The sequence below is a fragment of the Papaver somniferum genome, chromosome 10, assembly GCF_003573695.1.
Source record: "Papaver somniferum cultivar HN1 chromosome 10, ASM357369v1, whole genome shotgun sequence".
Classification (NCBI taxonomy): domain Eukaryota; kingdom Viridiplantae; phylum Streptophyta; class Magnoliopsida; order Ranunculales; family Papaveraceae; genus Papaver; species Papaver somniferum.
This window is the reverse complement of record NC_039367.1, coordinates 155,968,703-155,991,408: the sequence shown is the minus strand read 5'-3', so window position 1 is coordinate 155,991,408 and position 22,706 is coordinate 155,968,703. Positions and strand designations below refer to the sequence as shown.

At 36.0% G+C, this 22,706-nt stretch overlaps 2 protein-coding genes across 5 annotated transcripts; one reads left to right on the top strand and one right to left on the bottom strand.

Moving 5' to 3' along the window:
- Positions 1-14,272: 14,272 nt before the first annotated feature.
- Positions 14,273-20,026, bottom strand: LOC113316887 (mitochondrial carrier protein CoAc1-like). Of its 3 annotated transcripts, none has more exons than XM_026565047.1 (8): positions 19,553-20,025; positions 19,376-19,461; positions 19,051-19,258; positions 18,691-18,823; positions 18,215-18,399; positions 17,850-17,969; positions 17,546-17,654; positions 14,273-14,701 (listed from the first exon to the last, which is right to left on the bottom strand). In XM_026565047.1, exons 1-7 carry the CDS (start codon positions 19,709-19,711, stop codon positions 17,553-17,555), a joined length of 993 nt encoding a protein of 330 aa, XP_026420832.1. In that variant the 5' UTR covers positions 19,712-20,025; the 3' UTR covers positions 14,273-14,701; positions 17,546-17,552. The 3 variants fall into 3 exon arrangements, with proteins under 3 accessions (XP_026420832.1, XP_026420831.1, XP_026420830.1); XM_026565046.1 differs by lacking the exon at positions 14,273-14,701 and adding an exon at positions 15,480-15,498 and having other exon boundaries at positions 19,553-20,026; XM_026565045.1 differs by lacking the exon at positions 14,273-14,701 and having other exon boundaries at positions 17,329-17,654; positions 19,553-20,019.
- Positions 16,119-16,922, top strand: LOC113316888 (EPIDERMAL PATTERNING FACTOR-like protein 3). 2 transcript variants are annotated; one of them, XM_026565049.1, is made up of 3 exons: positions 16,119-16,439; positions 16,553-16,602; positions 16,678-16,922. In XM_026565049.1, exons 1-3 carry the CDS (start codon positions 16,292-16,294, stop codon positions 16,891-16,893), a joined length of 414 nt encoding a protein of 137 aa, XP_026420834.1. In that variant the 5' UTR covers positions 16,119-16,291; the 3' UTR covers positions 16,894-16,922. The 2 variants fall into 2 exon arrangements, with proteins under 2 accessions (XP_026420834.1, XP_026420833.1); XM_026565048.1 differs by having other exon boundaries at positions 16,550-16,602.
- Positions 20,027-22,706: the final 2,680 nt, after the last annotated feature.

The window sequence follows — 22,706 nt, the reverse complement described above, 5'->3', positions numbered from 1 at the left end:
AGTGTAAATTTGTATGTTGCAGAGTCGTTTACACTGTCAAACCTTGAGGGTGTCGTAAACATATCCCATTAGCGACTAAAGCTTTCATAAATTGGGGGTTTTGCATTACAAATTGGAATTTTTTTTACCTTGTGTCATCTAAGTTCAATAATTATTACACCACAGTCGATTATATATTGAAACAAGGTTAATCTTTTAGAGCAACTGCAGTGGACGACTAAACCCAAATTTAATGTCGAGTGGGCTGGCATAGTGGGACGGACCATCGATCAAAATTTGATCAAAGAGTAAAACTCGGACCAAATTTGGTCGGAGATTAAGACCAAATCCAAATATAGTCGGGCGTTTATATAATGTCCGCCTACCCGACGGGCGTTGGTATAATGTCCGCCTGTAGCCGCGCGTTCGTAAAGTTAACGCCTGATGCAGGGCGTTGGTATAATGTCCGCCTGGATGGGGCGTTGGTATAATGTCCGCCTGGATGGGGCGTACGTAAAGTTAACGCCGGACACCCAGGCGTTGATATAGTCATTATCCCACCTTCACAAAGTTTTGAAAACTTTGCTTGGGGCGTTGTCTTTATCAACGCCCCATTTTTTTTATTTTTTTATTTTTTTTGAACCCGGGCAAACGTATAATCTCCGTCCCACACACCAGGCGTTGCTATAGTTCACGCCCCATACAGGCGTTATCTTTATCAACGCCCCATACCAGGCGTTATCTTTATCAACGCCCCATGCCAGGCGTAATCTTTATCTACGCTGGACGATGAAGCGGACTTTATATCAACGCGCGACCAAATTTACTCGTCACCCGCTACGCCACAGAACGGGCTAAACCCAAATTTGATCTTTTTTTTTAGTCTTTGGTCTTTAGTTATGCTCACACCACTGTGGACGCTCTTAGAGACGTTTGTTAAGATAACTGTAACCGATGTAAAGCCAATACCAGCTTGCAGAAGTAGGTCAAGCAAATACACCACATTAAGAGCATACAAAATCACGCAGTGAAAAAAAGGGAGGAAAAGAAGGAAAAAATAAGTTACGACCAAGTATCGAGACTAGAGAGGTACAGGTACTCGGCACCGTACCGTGTGCACCCTTATACACAAGCACAAGCCAAAGATTTTACTACACCTGCAACTCTAACCCTAGTCTAATTTCACCAACCTCATTCTATCATTTGATCAATACACAAACTATACATAATAACAGAATCTCTATAATTCAATACAACTGTAATTTAAGCCTACCTGCAATTGCAGTAGTTCCAAGCTTTCACAGCAATCACTAACTACTACTCTAATTCATCATTCTCGACATAACAACTCACTACAACCCAATATTCAACTACTAGCACTAACTGCATTCATTAGCTTCAACTCAGGCACTTCTAACATCAGCTCATACACGGCCTGCACTTTCATCTCTACCACCATATCCATACACCCTTTCATACAATCCTCACAAGCAACACCACCATTCTTAACATTCAACACAAACAGTTTCAAGTTCAACTTCATATTTGTAATTCAGTTCAACACAATTACAAACACCCCTCTTAATCTTCGCAACACACTCTATTCAACACAATTAGAACATTCTCACGTTCCCATGCATCAATAACAACTCAAACATCCACTTCCTATTAAGTAATAGCTTCTCCATATCATTACCACAAGCTCATACCCAAACTTCATCAGTTCAAAATAATCAACCCAAGAGTTGATTCCAATTTAGTTCTCTTCAACACCACACAAGACAATCCAACACAACTCAACCGTTCAGACCAACAACACCATATCTCTGGTAATACATATTCAATATCATCACCAACACCCACAGTTATATTCATCATACAATACCACTACCTGCACATCCAAATCTTCATTCTCTCACAACAGTCTCACACAGGCAATTGGAGTCGAATTCTTCCTTCCCTTGGCTCAATTGAGAACTCATCTCAAGACCACCATCATCTGCCAAAACCAACTCTACTCTTCTTCTCTCTTGATATGAGTCCCATAATCATCAACCCTTAGAAACCCTAATTCATAAATTTGGAAAGAACATGAGGAACCCTAAATCTGCAATTTCTTAATCAATCTTCAGAACAACTCCACAACTTCCATCAAACACCAATTAAGAATAAACCCACCTTCTAACTTCTCCTTAATCGAATTCTCGGAACCTAATTCCGAAAACCTAATTACTCGATTCATTTCCAAAGAAACTTCAGAACTTCAATTGAACTTAAACCCATGATTCTTCAACTCGTCATAGCTCTATATCCTATCTTCTAAATCTTCAAAGCAATACTTGAATCTATAATCCTAATTTTCATCTTCCCAGATTCGAACCCTAACAGTTCTTCGTCCTGATTCACGGATACAACATCCCCTTCATAATCTACCCATCATCATCAAATGATTCTCTCAATCAAACTCCTACTCGTACCACACAAATCGAACGGAAAACAGAAATAGAGGAGCTGAGGAGAAAGAAGAAGAAGAATAATGAAGAGAGAAATGAGAATGAGTTAGTCTTCCCGATCGAGATTAGGCCGACCGAATTTGCTAAAAGCACCCGAAAACTTGATACGGGCAGCCAAGGCGGCTAAAGTACAAGATGACTATTTTTCTATTCAAATAAATCTGATGATATCTTCTTCATCTGATATCTAAATGACGCGTTCGAGTAGTCCACTCTGCATAACTTTTCGAGATTCATCCCACAATACTAATTTCGTATCTGAATTGTTTTTAGGTTAATTTCTAATAATCGAAATGTATATTAACTAATCGAGTTATTAGCGGCTAAATCGTCTCTTGACTTTCACTTGACCGGTCTAATAGCGTTGACGAGCTTGAGGGTCCTTACATTCTCCCAACCATATTCATTTTCGTCCTCGAAAATTAAACCACCTTCTAGTCTTCAAAACTCCCCACCTTAAAGAAAAATCATATCTTTTGACTAAGCGCAAACACCCAAGAAACAAAGCACAAACCTATAAGGCTTTCTGCAACTAAAATTTGTGGCTCTAGGTTCACTACACCAATTTTTATTCACAAGGTGATAATCTCTAAACTCACTATGTTGAACTAAATTCTAACAAATAAGTATGTCTAAATTCTCCAAACTAATATTTAATAATTTATTTATTTGATGTAGTCCCAAATTTGTTATATATTTATACATATAACTAATTCAAATTTGATTTCACTTTAATGTATAATATCTAATATTTTAACTTTATTTTTATACCATATATAAGTTTTCTAACATTATTTGTTACATGTTTGCTATCAACTTAATGACTCTTAATACTATTATCGACTGTGTTATTATTCTCACCATCTTTACTGTTATTGTTATTGGTCTTGTTGATAGTCCAGTTGGTATACTAATTCTTATTTTTTTCCTAACTATGATTTTACATTCACACAAGGATTAATGTACTTGAATTTTATTTAATCTTATTGAATCAGCATACTATATTTTGTTAAGTATTAGCGTTGGTAATCTAATGTGATTTTCATTTGAGTCCGCATAAAATTTTAACATGTCCTAATAGTCTTCAGATTTTTCTATTAATTGATATAAAATATCCTATTAATATATGAATCTATTTCCTTTCAAGTCTAATATTGTTCTAATTATTATTTCTTCATATGTACTTAGTTAATTTTAGTGATTCATCAAATCAGTAATTAGACTAAAGAAAGTTTGAGTATAAGACTACCAAGGAATTTAGTCTTTTTATTTTACGCAATATATCCGCACGTTCTTAGGTTTATCTAATAAGTCTTATATTATCTATTTGATTTCAACACATAAGAATATATTTCTAATTCTATTTTAATTTAAAAATCTACCCGTAGATATTAATTAATAATTTTCCGTAACTACTTGGTCCTAATTAATACTTTTATTATTATGATCAGTTATCAATTTATCATTTATTATTAACGACATAAGTGATCGAACTATTATCTTAACCACTCTTACAATTTAACTTCATTTTTTTTTCTTCAATAGATTTAATGGTTATAACTTACGAGAAAATGTCCTCTACTAATTTCTAGATAAAATTTGGGATTTATTAGTTTACTAATAGAAGCAAGTTTTCCTAATATGAATAGTAATCTATGCTTGTAGTTGGCCTGTCCAGGTTAGCAAGACCCGACGATGGTTTCCTACGAACAAAGACAACACAAACACACCAGAATTTCAAACCTCACTATTCCCCAGTGCTGGATTATCTAAGTGTCATTCAATTAACACTAATTGATCTCTAAACTCCCATCGAAATTTCTAAACTACAATATATTTGGTTTCAACCTACATTTTTACTTCATTACGTAAACAAACATCAAAAAAATCAATCAATCAAGTAATTCTTTCTATTATTGATAGATTTTAGTGATTAAAATTTATCTCACATCCTAACCTAGTTCTAAACAAATCTAGTTCACTAACTGGCACTTGCTAATCCTATTGTTTCCCATATAAGATCTAATATTGAGCTCTGATACCAACACATTTACGCCCCCAAAGCTAGAAGCTGATTAATCCAAGAGATTAACTAAATAGAGAGGCACTACGAATCTAAATCAAATACATAAACTTTCAATTAAGAAATATGCTGCAAAAACATAACCCAAAACTAACCCCGCTTAGAAATATATATACAAGAACTCCTCTCAAATGATGCATATACAATAGTTTTTGTTTTACAAATAGAATATACAACATAATAAAAATATCGGAATATAATCAACTAACGAAGTCAAAGGTGGCATTAGTGTGCTGACATCGACTCGCTTCACCATTAAGTCTCACATTTTGATGTTTATTCGCTGGATGATCGAATTCACTTGTACTTTCTGCAAAAGCACTAAAATAGTGTCATTAGTCAAAATATTGAGTCCTAGCTAATATAAATATGGGTATAAAATGTAGCACTTTCGTGCTTATTAGTCAACTTCTCGGAGCTTTCGTTGCGCAACTCTGATCTGTCTCTGAAACTGAAAGTGGGAATTGGTGAGCACATCATCCCTAAAAAGGGTGCCCAATACAAACAACATTGAACTTTCAAGTAATCATTGGCATGATTTTAAAAACCATACATGTTTTCCCAAACACTAAAAGAAAACCAATTCATAGAGATAAACAAACATGTATATGGAACTAACTCCTTTTTCAAGCAAGGTGTAATATTGAGTATCGACCAATTCCTTACACAACCTAATAGGTAATATTACATGCCAAATTGCACACCTCATAATAATATTGATGTCGACCAATTCCTTCCACATCTAATAATATCGGTATCGACCAATTCCTTACACACCTAGTAACATATATTGGTGTCGACCAATTCCTTACACACCAAATAACATATACTGGTGTCGACCATTTCCTTACACACCAGATAACATATATTTTTCTAAAGTAACTAGATATGAATGAAGGAGCGTATCCTATATACCACAGATGGAAATGCTTATTTCCCAAACAATTCATAAAGACAAAAAAAGAATTACAATTCCTTAATTAAACAATGCATGGGATACACAATCAGTCAATGCATGAATTTATTGAACATAAGCTTTTGTAAAAGAAAACAACAACAATCACAAAATAGTTAAATTTACATTCCCACCTTTTTTGATGATAGCCACGCCTACCTCGATATCCATGATCCGCTGGTTCATCCTTTGAATCGATCGTTGTTAATATAGACTAGTTTTTAATCACACGAGAACTCTAAGAATATAGCCACAATGGCTCACACAAGAATCATACAATTATATCTAATGGTTCTACATTCTTTTATTATCTATATTTAGCATAACTAAGAGTTGACTAATCCAATTAGGTTGGTTCTATAGTCCATTAACTAAGTCTTATGAATATCTACAACTTTGTAGAAGAAGCCAAAGGTCGATTCATACCATAAGAGGTCCAATTCATCAAGACATGAAAACTAACTCTAAGCCCAAGTTCACTAAACCAGCCCATTACACAAGGCCTAGTCCATATGAGTTGTAGTTGCAGGAAATCCTACAACACACCCCTTGTAATAATTTGTAGATTTAAACATAAGAATGATGATAAGAATGCTAAAATTGTAAAGAGACACAAGGTTTACGTGGTTCGATCAATTTGATCTACATCCACGGGGTTAGGTTTTACTATGATTATTTGTAATTACATATGGATTACAATTGAGACTCCATTAATGAGTATTTGGATCTCTCTCTCTCTCTGTGATTTTTGGGGAAGAATAAGAAGATAATAATAATACAAGTTACTTTTATCTCTCCTACCTTTCTCTTTATATAGATATTTACATAGTGGATGACAGCTCATATGTGGTGGGATACAACTAACATTTCCCCTAATTTCGGAATCACCGTGCGATGTTCTTGCAGGCTCACGTTGGATCTTAATTTGCACACATGCTACGTTCTCTCGCAAGCTTCCCTACATTCTCGCGAGATCTTATTATTGTGCAATATTTGGATCCTATATGAGTCAACAAACGGTCACTGACCGTCAAGTTCAACTTCATATTTGTAATTTCAGTTCAACACAATTACAAACACCCCTCTTAATCTTCGCAACACACTATATTCAACACAATTAGAACATTCTCATGTTCCCATGCATCAATAACAACTCAAACATCCACTTCCTATTAAGCAATAGCTTCTCCATATCAGTTACCACAAGCTCATACCCAAACTTCATCAGTTCACAATAATCAACCCAAGAGTTGATTCCAATTTAGTTCTCTTCAGCACCACACAAGACAATCCAACACAACTCAACCGTTCAGACCAACAACACCATATCTCTGGTAATACATATTCAATATCATCACCAATACCCACAGTTATATTCATCATACAACACAACTACCTGCACATCTGGATCTTCATTCTCTCACAACAGTCTCACACAAGCAATTGGAGTTGAATTCTTCCTTTCCTTGGCTCAATTGAGAACTCATCTCAAGACCATCACCATCTGCCAAAACCAACTCTACTCTTCTTCTCTGTTGATATGATTCTCATAATCATCAACCTTTAGAAAACCCAATTCATAAATTTGGAAAGAACATGATGAACCCTAAATCTTCAATTTCTTAATCAATCTTCAGAACAACTCCACAACTTCCATCAAACACTAATTAAGAATAAACCCACCTTCTAACTTCTCCTTAATCGAATTCTCGGAACCTAATTCCGAAAACCTAATTACTCGATTCATTTCCAAAGAAACTTCATAACTTTAATTGAAACCCTAATATTCCTCATTCCCTTTCAAATTTTAAATTCTCTCCACTCCCTTTAAAATTCTCTTCTCCTTCTCTGTCGGTTCCTCACTTTGAAAACGATTTTTTTTTAACATTCGGAAGTGATGAAGACCATGCCGGTGGTGAAGAAGACCATGACGAAAGTGATGAATATCATGCCGGAAGTGATGAAGACCATGCCTTTTATAGATGAAGACCATGCCGGTAGTGATAAAGACCATGCCGGAAGTGATGAATACCATGCCTGAAGTGATACAGACCATGCCGAAAAATGGTGTCGGCATGCTTGGTACCTAACATTCAATGCGTAACTATGTTCCGGCATGCTCGATAGAAATCTATCAATGCCGGTAGTCAAGTGGAAAAAAATTCATGTTTCCGGATACTTTACATCATGTGCCGGCAAAGAAATTCAAGCAACATACCATGCCGGTATCAGTACTGGCATGCTCGAGAATTAACTATATGTGCCGGCAGTGGACTGAAAACCAGAGAAAATTTCAAAACGGAATAGGTTTTGAATTTCAAAATGGGGGATAAGCTCGGTGCCGGCATGGACGTGGTATGAATACCATGCCGGTATGGCTGCTTCCGTCTGTGGACGTGGCTGCTCGAGAATTTCCATCCCTAATATTCCATCTGTGGAAGCAGCCATACCGGCATGGTATTCATACCACGTCCATGCCGGCACCGAGCTTATCCCCCATTTTGAAATTCAAAACCTATTCCGTTTTGAAATTTTCTATGGTTTTCAGTCCACTGCCGGCACAGATAGTTAATCCTCGAGCATGCTGGTACTGATACCGACATGGTATGTTGCTTGAATTTCTTTGCCGGAACATGATGTAAAGTATCCGGAAACTTGAATTTTTTTTCCACTTGACTACCGGCATTGATAGATTTCTATCGAGCATGCCGGCACTTAGTTACGCATTGAATGTTAGGTACAAAGCATGCCGGCACCATTTTCCGGCATGGTCTTCATCACTTCCGGCATGGTCTTTATCACTACCGTCATGGTCTTCATCTATATCGACATGGTCTTTATCACTTCCGGCATGGTATTCATCACTTACGGCATGGTCTTCATCACTACCGGCATGGTCTTCATCACTTCCGAATGTTAAAAAAAATCGTTTTCAAAGTGAGGAACCGACAGAGAAGGAGAAGAGAATTTGAAAGGGAGTGGAGAGAATTTAGAATTTGAAAGGGAATGAGGAATATTAGGGTTTCAAAACTCTAACCCTAAAAGAGATTAATAAGAAGTGGAGATGGAAATGGGGGATATTTTTGTTTTTTGATTTTAAGTTTTTTGTTTTTTATTTTGAGGGAAGTGTATTTTAGTATTTTTATTCCAAAAATACCCCTTAGCAGACACTATTGGTTGGGGGAAGTAATTTATATCACTCAATTATTTTCTATATCTCAACTAGGAATCACCCCGGCCTACGGCCGGGTCTCAACCTTTTTAATCTTTTATTTGTTGTTTGGTCTGCGAGTCAGTATCCTTTCACAATATTTCAGCTGAGTCATAGTAGTCAGGGCTTAAGCATGTGGACCCGCGATTAAGGATGATCTATGTATTTAGATAGTATTATAATACCATAGTAGCCGGGGCCTACGGTCCCGGTCGTGGATTAAAAAATCTAGGGACACACACAGTCCATCATTAATATTAAATTAACTGTGATTTGGTTGAGTTTAAAAGTTAGATGGGACTTGCAGCCTCGATGTTTTGTTGGTCGGGTCTAATTAGTCGGGGCCTACAGCCCCGGCCGTGATCCCTTGCACAAACTCCAGTATGTCGTTGGTCGGATCAAATTAGTTGGGGCCTACAGCCCCAGTCGTGGTCCCTTACAAAAATTCTAGTTATTTTATTGGTCAGACCAAATTAGCTAGGACCTACAACTCCGACCATGGTCTTTTACACGTAAATTCTAGTATTTTTTTGGTTGGGTCAAATTAACCATGATCATAAGCCCGATCGTGACCCCTTTTCTTTTTTGCAAATTTATATTTGGTGCTAAGGTTATCCGTCATTAATAGAGTTAATATAGTTACAGCAAACCTAAATAAATTTTCAAAAAATCGAAATTTGTTAAAATAGGTTTTCTATTATCGGTGATAATTTCTATGGAGTTTGCGCTTTTGTTTTATGGAATTAGAGGTTCGGTAAGCTGAAAGGTCATCAAGCTTATGTCAGATATTTGCTTTAGAAACTTGTCGCATTAACACTGTTCACCTTTCAAGAATATAAGCTAGCCCAAGAAGGGGAAAAAAAAAACACTTGCCTTTTTTGTCGTGATGTGTAAGCCTTTCAGTTTACCTCTTGTTGCAAACTTTCTATAACATGTGTTTTTTTAGTAATGATTTGTCGCGTGTGGTGTAGTCAATCAATGCATAGTATAGTACGCTCCTAGGATAGTGAAAGTGTTTGGAATTAAATCATGTATGGAGAGTCTAGAAGATTAATTGTGGAAGGAAGTTTGATTTTTTTAACCTTGGCCTCGTATTCTCTTCATCTCTGTTCAAATCACCGATTTATAATAGCCTTGCGCTATGAAATTATAACTAATGAATAGACACTCGAAAACAACAAATATCGAAGGGGTGAGCGTATCGATTGGTCTGGTGAATCGGAGATAATAAGCCTATAAACGTACAATGAGAAAAATTTAACTTTATTATAAATACCAAAAATTGGTACTGATTTTGGAAATCCAAAAATATGACAACTACACGGATCTTATTGTAGTTTACAAAAATCAAATAAATACCAAGAATTGGTATCAAAAAATATACACGTATCTTATGGTAGTTTAGCAAAATCAGGAAACCCACCGATCAGACGGACGTCTATATAGAACATATAACGAATTGATCCGTGTCGTGGGATGACGAAATCGATGGTTGGATTTATAAGGCTACGCAAACACCACTTCTTTTTATAATCTAGACGTAGGCCGGGGCTCAACCTTTTAGAGTTTTTTTTATTGTTTGGTCGGTTGGTCAGTATCTTCACATATTTTACTCTGTCTATCTTCCCATACAATTTTAGTCTGTATATAATAGTCGGGAGCATATTTAGTTAGTCCGGTCATATCAGAACGGTCCCGATATTTAGTTGGTCGTGTCATATTATAACATGTTAGTTAGTCGAATCACAGTAGCATGTTTAATTAGTTGAATCATAGTAGCCGGGGCCGCGTAGATTAGAAAATTTAAAGGCAAATATATTATCCGCATTAAAATTAGTCATGATTAAGTAAACTCTACAGGGTCTTCAGATTAATATTTGTTTTTTTTTTGGTTGGCAATCTTTCTTTTTTTTTTGCTTCGATCAGAAGGTCGGCAATATTTGGATTACAAACGGTCACATTAAAGATAGCCCATTCTCCTGATTTTATAACTTTTGTTGTGGGTCTCCCTCTTGCCACTTTTTTGCAATGAGCGGGTGGGCGCTACAGTCCAAGAAAGTCTCCAGTTAAGGAATATATGGGTATGTCTCCTGTTGTGCTATATGGGTATGCATTATGCATGAATGGGTGGGATGAGATCATATATATTTCTATACTAAGTAACTACATTTATGGAAACCAACCAATATAAAGAATGTTCCATACACAAACAGTGTGGCCATTAGGAAACCACGTTATTAAAAGTACCGCGACAATATATCTTAATAACTGGGGTCGTGGAATAATGTGATAAATTTCATGAATTCATTACCATGTTGGTGCAGATCTATGGAACTGACAGATGAACGGACCAGTGGACGCCGGTCTGTTCATTGGCTCCACTTCATTCATATGATCTAAGGCTGACGGTGTCGTGGTTGAGTGGGTTTCGGCGAGAAACTTTAAAATCCATTCCCAATGAAAGCAGCTAAGTTTGTGAATGTGATACGCTGCGGGGTCATTATCAATGGAAAACGAAGCTGTCTATCTATTAATGATAGCTTGGATTTTTTTATATAGGACTCTTTCGTATCAGAATTAGGACAGTATTTTTTGGTTCCATAATTAGGACAAATTCTATTTCCGGAAACAGTGTGAAACTCACGTTTAGAAATCAAGCTATTATTAATAAATTAATGGGGCTCAAACAATATCGGGAAATTCAAGGGATCGACGGACGTCTATATAGGACATATAACGAATCGATCCGCACCGTGGAATGACGAAATCGATGGTCGGATTTGTAAAGTTACACAAACACTACTTCTTTTTATAATATAGACTAGGTATCACCCCGGCCTAAGGCCAGGGATCAACCTTTTTCGAGTTTTGTTTACTGTTCGGACGGCCGGTCAATATCCTCACATAAAATTTTAGTCAGCATGTAATGATCGTTTCGTGTTTGATCAGTTGGGTCATAGAAGCCCGGGCCTACGATCCCGGCCGTGTATTAGAAAATCTAGAGTCAAATATAGTAAAATTTAGTCAACATGTAATGATCGGGTCGTGTTTAGTCAATCGGGCCATAGCAGCCGGGGCCGTGGATTAGAAAATCAAGAGTCAAATGTAATCTCCTAATTAAGATTTGATTTACCGATTTCCTATATTCCTAACTTCCTAAAATTTATATTTTTTTCCTTTTCTTTTTCTTTTCGTGTTTTCTATATTCTAAACGTAGTTAATTTAGAAACCATTATGTAAATAGAATTCTAATACATATCTTATACGAAAAATATAACTGAGGTAAATCAGCTAATTAAATATAGCACAGGATACTGTCGTAATGGGGTAGTAATACTCTAAGTTTGTCGTTAACCTTATCTTATTGAATCTCCTTTACTAATATTAAATATGATTTACGTGTCGTCCTCCGCATGCACCAATACCGACACGAGGAATGAAGTTATTGACTTGATAAGTAGATGTTCTTTTAGCAACCAGGTCTAGCAACTCAGTATGCATGCCGGGGTGAGCATGGGCCGGTATGGACCGGTTTTCACCTCATCCGCATCTAATCCATTGCACTACGGATTTCAAATTTGGCATCCGCATCCAATCCATATCCAACGGATTTGCATCCAATGGATGCACGGATGGAAGGATTGGATGCAGATAATCTAATGGATGTGTTTTAGTTAAAATTTATAGTAAAGAAAATAAAGCTAACACAAATGACTCCTTATAAAACCTATATAAAAAATCTTATATATGTATGAAAATATAAAAATGCGATGTACGTCACCCCAAGCAAACATCTTAAAAATTCCTAAATGATCCATAACATTTTCTAGAACTACAAAAATGTCTTTAATTTGACGGATATGGATGTCCAACGGATTTTCAAGGTTGCATCCAGGCCCGATCCTTTATCCGTTGGATTTCAAAAATTCCATCCGCATCCAACCCGTTAACGAACGGTCCGGACACCCACCGCATATGAACGATTGGTCCCCATTAAATCCACGGATTATGGATCAAATGCTCACCCCTATGCATGCGTCCATACAAAATTTGGGAGAGCTGTGGAGCCCATGTACATAGATATTTAGTAATAGCTGTCTAGCCCATTACAAAATTTAGTAATGGGTTCTCAAATGTGTATGCATGCGTCCTGGCTAATCAAATCGAGTAGACCACGAATTTAATTGGTCACGGTAAGGTTAGGGTGCGGTTAATGAAACCTAAAAATTGGTCAAAGTAAAATTAGGGAATTTTGGTTGGGCGGGGCATAATCCGCACCGTCCAAAATTATATGTTAAAAACGGGATCAGACGGACGTCTATATAGAACATATAACGAATCGATCCGAACCGTTGGATGACGAAATCGATGGTCGGATTTGTAAGGCTACATACACACCACTTCTTTTTATAATATAGATTAGGTATCACCCTGACTTACGGACGGGGCTCAACCTTTTTCGTTTTCGTTTTGTTGTTTGATCGACTGGTCCGTATTCTACCAAAATCTTTTTTAGTCATTCGCAAAACTAATTAGATTATAACGGTTAAACATCGAGCTTATAAGTTAGTTCGGACTTGCGTCCCTAGTATTTGTGGTTGTGTCAAATTAGCCGGGGCTTACAGCCCCGGCCGTGGTCCCTTGAGGATACCATAGTATTTTATTGATCGGGTCAAATTAGCCGGGGCCATGGTCCCTTAAGAATACTATAGTATTTTGTTGGTCAGGTAAAATTAGCCGGGGCTTACACCCCGACCGTGGCCCTTAAACATTCCCTAATGTTTTGTTGGTCGGGGTTGTGACACTTAAATCTCGCACATAAATCTTTACCATATTTTTTATTTTATTTATTTTTTAAAAATAGCTTTTAGATTAGTTGAGGCTAACTTAAATTTTCTTGAGAAAGTTATGGTACAAATCATTATGCTTATTGGATGATTGAACGTTCGATGGACCAGAGTATATCTGGTGTATACGAATAATCTTCATGGAGGGTCATCCACCAAACATAAGCCAAACAGACCCTTAGTCATATGTTTTCCGTGAAGATGTATTAGTAAGGAGATATTTGGTTGCATTAAACATAAAACCTCTTACTTAATTCACTCCTCTTCCTCTATTAGGTTTTCTTTCTTCTCCTTTCCTCTTTAGACCAATTTTTTTTTTGAATCATCAGCTCTATTTTCTTTTATTTCACCGTATCCATCCTTTAAATCATCCATAATAATAACTTCGTATTAATAACTCAGTATTATTATGATATAGAGAGACGAAGTTAAGAATTAGAAGTCGTTAATGAAGGGGAAGAACTATAGATAGAAGACCATCTGTTGGTGAAACCGTTAAAGAATGACGCTCTTCTGTTTTATAAAAACATCTACTTAGTGTTAGCCTATATTAACGGAAACTTAGTCAAATTAGGAAATCCAACGCTGCAGTCAAATTAAGAAATCCAAGGATCCGACGCCGTTAAATAATCTTTAGAATCATATTTTTATTAGAAAGTCAAGGGATCGGGCGGACGTCTATATAGGACATATAACCGATCAATCTCCATCGTGGGATGACGAAATCGATGATCGGATTTGTAAGGCTACACACACCATTTCTTTTTATAATATAGATTGCTTATTCATAAAAAACCTTATAAAAATAAAATAATGTGATGCTTGCACTTCACAGGCACTCCTCACCATTCGCTTCAAGTACCATTATTGGGCTGAACCGCTGAAGTATCAAAACCACTTAAAATAATGTCTTTTTTGTACCTAAGCTGAACAACAAAACAAAAGAACTCCCCTCTTGGATCAATCTACACACTCTTCTTTGCATGATAACCTCTTTTTCTCTCATCCTGCACCCTGCCATGCCATTCTGTCTTTCTCTATATTTTCACCTTTTAGTTACCTCGTATCTTGCGCAGTCTAGAGAATAGCGAGAGTAGTAACAGAAGAAAAACACTGCAAAAACAACAGTGATGAATGATCAAATCACTCAATCAATGCAATCTCAAACAGTAGTAGCCTTGTTTTAACGATTTCCAACATCATGATATAATAATCTTACTTACGGTAGTTTTTGCTTCTAACCAAAATGTTTCACAGTGTTCTGATAATCTTCTCAGAGAAATTACTCCAACTCATCATCATCATCCCCAAAATGGAGCTAGAAAGAGAGAGATATATAGCTAGATGGAGACCTAACATCACCCCAGTTTGCAGACCATTAATGCTAACAATTTGGTTGCTCACCACCCCCCACACCCATCAATGAGAGTTGGACATTACACAAACAAACACTCTGACTTGCTCTTTAGTTACTGTCACATTCTTTCTCTTTTTATAGCTAAGGCTTCTCTTTCACTCTACAATAAGATTATAGGGATCAGGAGAGCCTGGAGAAGGAAGCCATAGCAGCATTGGTTATGTAAAAAAGAAGATAATCAGATTTAGCTTTAATATAGATCTGGTGACTCCTTGTGACACTACCAAGAAAAATTGCATAACCCATTGGACCACGATGAATGCAGGTGGCAGAGCCACACATATGAGCCAGGTTCTCCATGTGACTCACAAAATTTCTCTAATAGTACCTTTTTTTTGTTGTTGGTTATATAAAAAGTCAGTCAATGTTTTTTGAATTAATAATTATATTTATGTGATTTTCAAAAAAAAAGAAAAATGAGAGGCTTACCTGACAAAGATGAATAGTTTTGATTGAAGAATTTTTTTTTTCCCTGACCCAAAAAACTTGTACCCTGTTGACCAAATTATTAAAGCAACATTGCAATTAACCACTTACTTAATCAACCCCTTTGTACTAATATTCTCCATTTGTCTAATCAAAATCACAGTAATTTTTCAAAAATTAAAAAAATAAAATTCTGATATAGTTCTCTTCTGCAATATCTGAGGTGATTTCCAGATATAGGCATAAAATTCTCATAAAATAGTCTGTTATCTACACACCTCTTAGATTTTGCTTGGGGTTATGTTAGATTTTCCCAAGACCCATAAAAAGGCATTTTGTTTTGGTTTTTTCACTCTTCCACTGTCTGTCACCACCTAACTGTAGTTAGAGTAGTACAAGTAGAGTTATATGTCTGAATTTCAACAGTATAGAGTGAGAAGAGGTGGCTTGTGCACATAGGAAAACACAGAAGAAAAATCAGAAATAGAATGGATTAATCATAAGGTTTTCAAGTGATTTATGATAACAGATATCATTTTCTTCTCTTCTTTCCTTTTCTTGAAGTAAAAAAATAAAGAGAAGAGAATCACTTGTTCCAAAAGTAAAGATCTATCTGTGACTCTCTCGGTGTGTGTATGTGTAGTCTCTATAGATTAGATTAGACTATGCTGATAGTACTGCTGCACATATAACAGAAAAGGATCAGAAAGAAATTGCAGGTCTAGTATTTCTATTCTTTTTAGAACAACAGCTTTATAAATAGAACAAGAATTCAGCTTTTCTAAACAGCATTTCTCATCAAACAACAATCATTCATTCAATTTCATTCTTCACTCTCTCATTATCACTTTATCATCAAAATGTGGACTACTGAGGAACAAAACAGAAGAAGAAGAAGAATCTGCTTTGTTGCTGTTTCTATAGTTATTTCACTGCATCTGATGGGTTTGGTGTCTGCAACTAGTAGAACTTTTACAACTAATCATGAAGCTCATCATCAACAACAAGGTCAGTCTTTCTAAGTTGATTGATTCCTTTTTCTCTTTACTTTTTTTTTTTTACCCTGCAACTTTTCACTTTTTGTGATGCTAATTTGTCATATGCTTGATGAAATGCAGCAGGACAAATCTCAGAATATATTTCACCAGCACCTTTAAGCAGCTCACAACAGGTACTTCTCAATCTTTTCTGAAATGGGTTTGATTCATTTCATTCAATTGATTAATGTTGTGTGTTTTGAATTCAGGAATTTCTTCAGGGTATGGGTGGGAGTGATGGAGAATATAAAATGTTGAGTACACTTGGATCTAGACCACCAAGCTGTGAGCATAAATGTGGAGGATGTGTACCATGTGAAGCAATACAAGTTCCAACAACTACTGATAGAGTTGGTATTCAATATGCAAATTATGAACCAGAAGGATGGAAATGCAAATGTGGAACTACTTTCTTTAATCCTTGAGAAAACACAAAAAATCAAAAGACGAAACAGAGTAGTTTCAACATTACTGTAATTTTCTCTCTACCATATCTTCATATTCATTTTAAGGGTACTTCAATGTGATTCGGGTTACTTTCATTTGTAATTTCATCAATTTTGTAGAGTTCTTTTGCTTTTTTCCAGCTTTCCTACATTACTCTGTTCTAAGTATATGTTTATGACAATGAGGATTATCAGAATCTGCAACTTTTGGATGGACTCAAATTTCTACCATTTTAAGCTTCCACTTCATTTTTTTTACAATGCAGTAAATTTGTACCTACTCATCAAGCACTCTCAATTGTACTGCATATGGACAATAATTCAGCAACTCAGAATTTGAAGTCAGTGTTCAACCTGGCTGTCCATATGAGATGACATTGTTTGATTTGCTTCTAAAATGGAACTTGCATTCTGTGGTGTTAACTTAATCTACAACAAACATTACATCATTCTGGATGAAGAAAATAATCTAAACTAACATGGTGATTCATATAATGCTACAATCAGGGATTCTAAATTGTTGGAAAAACTAGCAGAAAGAAAGAGTTGGGTCTTTTAGTACACTCCTAGGTCAAAATTGTGTTTTTGTATTGGAAGGAAACTATTGAATTGAGTTGAAAAAGTCGTATACTGTGGAATTATGCAGTGGGTACTGAGCGAGATTTTTGTCGGGGTGGAACTCGTAGCCATGACTTCATCATGTCGTATGCTGTGAATCCAATAGCTACTGAAGGAACAATCTGCACAGAAAAAAGAAGAAAGAATGCAAGTTTAAGTTCTGAGCTATGAAGTTAGCGAAGCAAGCACATATAAGCATGAAATTAGCAAATTCAATGTTGCAATCAGTAAGAGCGCTAATTGCAATATCCTAATATATGTATATCTACGACACATTTATGAACTACCTAAGGATTTGCAGCAAAGTGAATCATTACCTTCATATAGTTAATGCTTAAGCCAGCAAAGAGTTGTCCCCACCCTTGATTACGGATAATGGTAGTAAATCCTTCCATCGTATTCCTGTATCCAGGACCACCTTGTTGCAGACTTCGAACCTGAAATAATCAACGAGAACTCAGCATTCATATTCTACCTAGCTATGTCAAACATTTAACAGCATATGTAAGTTAAAAATATCCCAATGTTTACGTGTGTGTGTGTCTGTGTCAATCTTCGGTAGGGTCATCAAGAATTACAGTTTCAATGTCGGTTACAATATAAATTTTGTTTCAAAAAAAACTGATGTAGGAAAATTAATACTTAAGGTAGAATACGTGGACACAAAAAAACCAGGAGATACCTGCATCTGTCTCCTAACAACATCTAGTGGGTATGTAAATGTCTGTCCAAACAACCCAGCTAAAGCCCCACAAGATAGACGCAACATAACAGAATTCTGGTGCTCTTCGGGGACCCGTCTCTTGAGTTCCTCATATATGTAAAACTTCAAACCAGCATATGGGAGGATTCCAACAAGTGTAGGACCTGTTAATGAAGAAATGCCGTTATTCACTTGCCATTTTATAAACAATTCTGCTTACCAAGATTTCACAACATTAACACCCAATGTTGTTACATGTTAAAGCAACAAGGAGGCAATGAAATCCTAGTGCATCATCCATTGAAGAGTAATAATAGTGACAAACACATGGAAGATACATGCTCAAACAATCGGTATCGCCACTTCTACCTAATTCCTGTCCATGTTTAGCAGGAAATTTGCAAAATAAACAGCTGAAACTAAACTTAGTATCAGAAATATGGATATACACATACCTACACCTCGATACAGCGCACGCATTCCACCTTCCCTGTATACACTCTTAAAGACATGTTTTAACCCACAATAATCCGTCTGAGAATGTATACTACGCAAACCATGCCCTATACTCTCTTTAGGACTTGTAACCTACAAAAATACGACAACAAAGAATATGGTAAACATTCAGCATATATTTTCAAAGACCCATAACATGAATTGTTATTTCCCAAATATGGTACTTAAGATGCATCTTGTACCGTGGACTAGTATTCGGTGAATCAAAAGATGTAGACATGTTGTATAATACAATAAAGTTTGCTACCAAAAGAGAAACATTATATGCTGCGAAAACACTTATTTTTTGTTGCATTTACCTGATAAGCAAGCTTGGTTCGAGCTAAATCTAACGGGTAAGTAAACAAAACAGCCGTTCCACCAGCTGCAGAACCCGCTAAGAGATCAACAACAGGACCTGTACCCATTGCAGGACAGTTATTCAAGATCCAACATCGATATTGCTCGTATGTCATGAAATGTAATGCTGCATACGGAACTATCCGAATGACACTAGCACCATTTCCTCTGATTAAGACCACAAACAAAGAACCCTTTGAATAAAACACATCCCTTCTCGGCGAAAACCAATCTAAAGTAATCACAATTGAATTTAGAAAAACAATGTAGCTTATTGCAACTTACTTATAGAATCCAAAGACACCCTCATGCTTCAATAACTTCTTCATAGATTGATACACACCAATTGAATGAAACCCTTCTGTTCTAGTCTACAAAATCCCCAAATTCCACAATAATCAAATAAACAACACGCATTTTTATCAAATTACAATCAACAATTACACAAAAATCTGAAATTACCTGCAAGAGAATCTTAATTCGCTCCAATGGGGCAATAGTAGTTTTAGCAAAAGCACCAGCAGCACCACCAGCAATCAATTCTTTAACATAAACAGGTAATGAATCAATCAATGAAATCTCCGTTTCTACATTCCTCTTCAATGTAGATGAAGAACCCATCTTCAAAATCAAAGCTCTAATCTAGAAAAACTTAAAAATTCACAAAATTTCTCAAATCTATCCAGCTTGTAATATCACAAATTCTTTATCCCATCTATCTCTAGGTAAACAAAACCTAAAAGATTCTTGCTGAAAACCCAGAACCAGATATTTCATGAAATCCTAAATTTCATTCAAAATCAAAAAATTCAAGTTACAGAAATGTGATTTCTGAAAATCAAAGTAAAGTTAATGTAATTAATCAAAAACCCATGTCGAAAATTGATATGAGAATCAATGAATGTGAATTAGAGATTGAGATTGATTGGGATTTTCTCAAGAAAAACAGAGGAATTACTAAATTAGGGTTTTTTCAATGTAATTTTTGGAACACACGTCTCTTTGCCGCCCAGATATTTTCAGATTTTCTCTCGTCATGAGTTTCTGTGCTTTGAAACATGTGACCAAAGCAATCAACGGCTGTGATTTGATTTGATCATATTTTATCAAGAACATCGACGCCGTTCAAAATAAGATATTCCTTCTCGGTGGGTCCCATAAATCAGGTGCAAGCACCGCATTATAGGTCCCACAGAAAAACAATGTTAGCCAATGACTACATGTCATATACATTTGGGGCGAAGAAAATTTAGGGCCGATTCTAATGGGTACGGGCTTTGCCACTTTTACACCTATCATGGGCATGACAAAGTAGCAAACCATCCTGGTTAAGTGACCAGGTCAGATTAGGTCAAGTTTCTACTGAGAGGTCGAGTCTCGACCGTTAGGTCAAAACCACACCCAACGGTGTAGTATAGACGGTTAGCGTCCAGATTAGGCCAACATGGTAACTGAATCATTTTTAGCTCAATATAGGAATTATTCATAAAGGGTATTTATATGGGGAACTTAGGCGCAGGCCCAGAATTTCTTTTTCTTACCGCCAAGCCCAGAATTACTTTTCCCTACAGTCGCACCCAACATTATTTAAAATTATTCAAATCGTGCAGAGTTCCTCAATTACCCTTTAGCGGTTCTGGGAAGTTTTATTAACTCCAAAAAACGGTCGGAACCATTTCTTTTCTCTTCTTCTCATTTTTTCTTCATCCGTTCTTCTCATTTTTTCTTCATCCGTTTTTCTATTTCTATTCCTCCATAAACACTGTAACGGATAATTGATTATTGAAGTTGATCAAACCCTAAAAATCAATTTCAAACTCTAAAAAACCTTAACCCTAGAATTCAGTAGAACCAAAATGGATGAAACACCGACAAAAAAACGTCTTCAGAAATCAAAAGAGAAGAAATTAGGTACTAAAACTAGTTTAATCGATCTTATTCTTGCATGCATTCGGTACATTTGATTTTATTTGATTTTCGATTTTAATTTTTGTTCTTGATGCTTCAGATTAAAAAGGAAAAATGAAGTCGAAGAAACATAAAAAACCCGGTGAGATTTATCATTAGCTTCATCTGTTAGTGTTTGATTTTTTTTTTAATCTTAAATTTTGTTACAATCATTGCCGATGATGAAACAGAAAAAAAGAGTAAACCTAAAAAGAAAATTGTTTCATCCTGAATACCCATAATTTTTTTTTGAGTTATCACTTTATTCTTCTTCGATTTTAACATAATTTTCTTCTCAATGTAATTTTACCTACTGATGTTGAAGATGAACAAGAAGAAATTGATAGTGTCGAAACACTGAAGGAGATGCAAATCAAGGCAAAGAAAGCAAAGAAAGCTGCACCAAAGGGAGTATTGGGTGATGATACAGATAATGAGGATGATAATACAAATGATGCCGAAGATGGTAAGATTTGCTTTGAATCTAATAAGCAATGTGTTGTCTATAAACAAGGTGCGTTGAATTCCTTCCTGTTCCTGTTATGCATCAGTTAATAAACTTCTCTTATCATTTAAATGCATAATAAGTTAAGCAGGGTTGTGTTTTTAAATGCATAATAAGTTATGCACCTTAACAAATCAATGCATGACATATTATTCAGTTCCAATATTAAATGCATGACTAGTTATGCATTGTTTAGACTTGCTGCATCACAGGTTATGCGTATAAAAAAATGTTGTTATATTTGTTATGCATTCCTTTGTTGTTCTAAACTATTAAATGCATGACTAGTTATGCATTGTTTAGACTTGCTGCATCACAGGTTATGCATATAAAAAAATGTTGTTATATTTGTTATGCATTCCTTTGTTGTTCTAAAATATTAAATGCATGACTAGTTATGCATTATTTAGACTTGCTGCATCACAGGTTATGCATATAAAAAAATGTGGTTATATTTGTTATGCATTCCTTTGTTGTTCTAAAATAGCAGTTCTAAAATGCATTTTTTTTTGTTCTTTTTTTTACGCAGTTAAACCTAAAACCAAATCTGCAGTTCAAGGAGGTACTTATAGAGCAGGTTTCCTTAGGGTAGGTCACTTGTTTAGTAAGATAAAAGACAGAGGTGGTTTGAATCCGTTGCAGGCTAACATGATGAATGTGTGTGTGTTTGGAAAGTTCTATAACTGGTTATATGCTGCAAACATGGCATACTTGGATGGTAAGAGCAACAAGCTGATGGATGAAGTCTTTCTATCATATGACCATGAAGATTTGAATCAACATTCATTCAAGTTGTCTGAAAACAAGTCCATAGCATCAACGTCTAGTGAGCTTGCTGTTACATTTTTGATTCCAATAATTGAAGGAGACAGAGGAAATGATATTCTGACTTCGAAGGCAGAGATAGAGCTGACTCAGTCACATCCCCTCGTCAAGCAATTCCCATTCAATACAAAGCCAGGATTTATCAGCAAAGATCCCAAAGCACGGGTAACAAAGGTGTGGATAGATGATATTGAAAGGCTGGTGTTGGAAAAACTTGATAAGAAAGGTCATGAAGAGGAAGTTGTCTGCCTTATCTGCCTTTACATGCTAGTCGTCTTGTTCTTTTGTCGTTCAAGTGGAGACAATTTAGATGTCTCGTATGTTGGTTTGGTTAAGGAT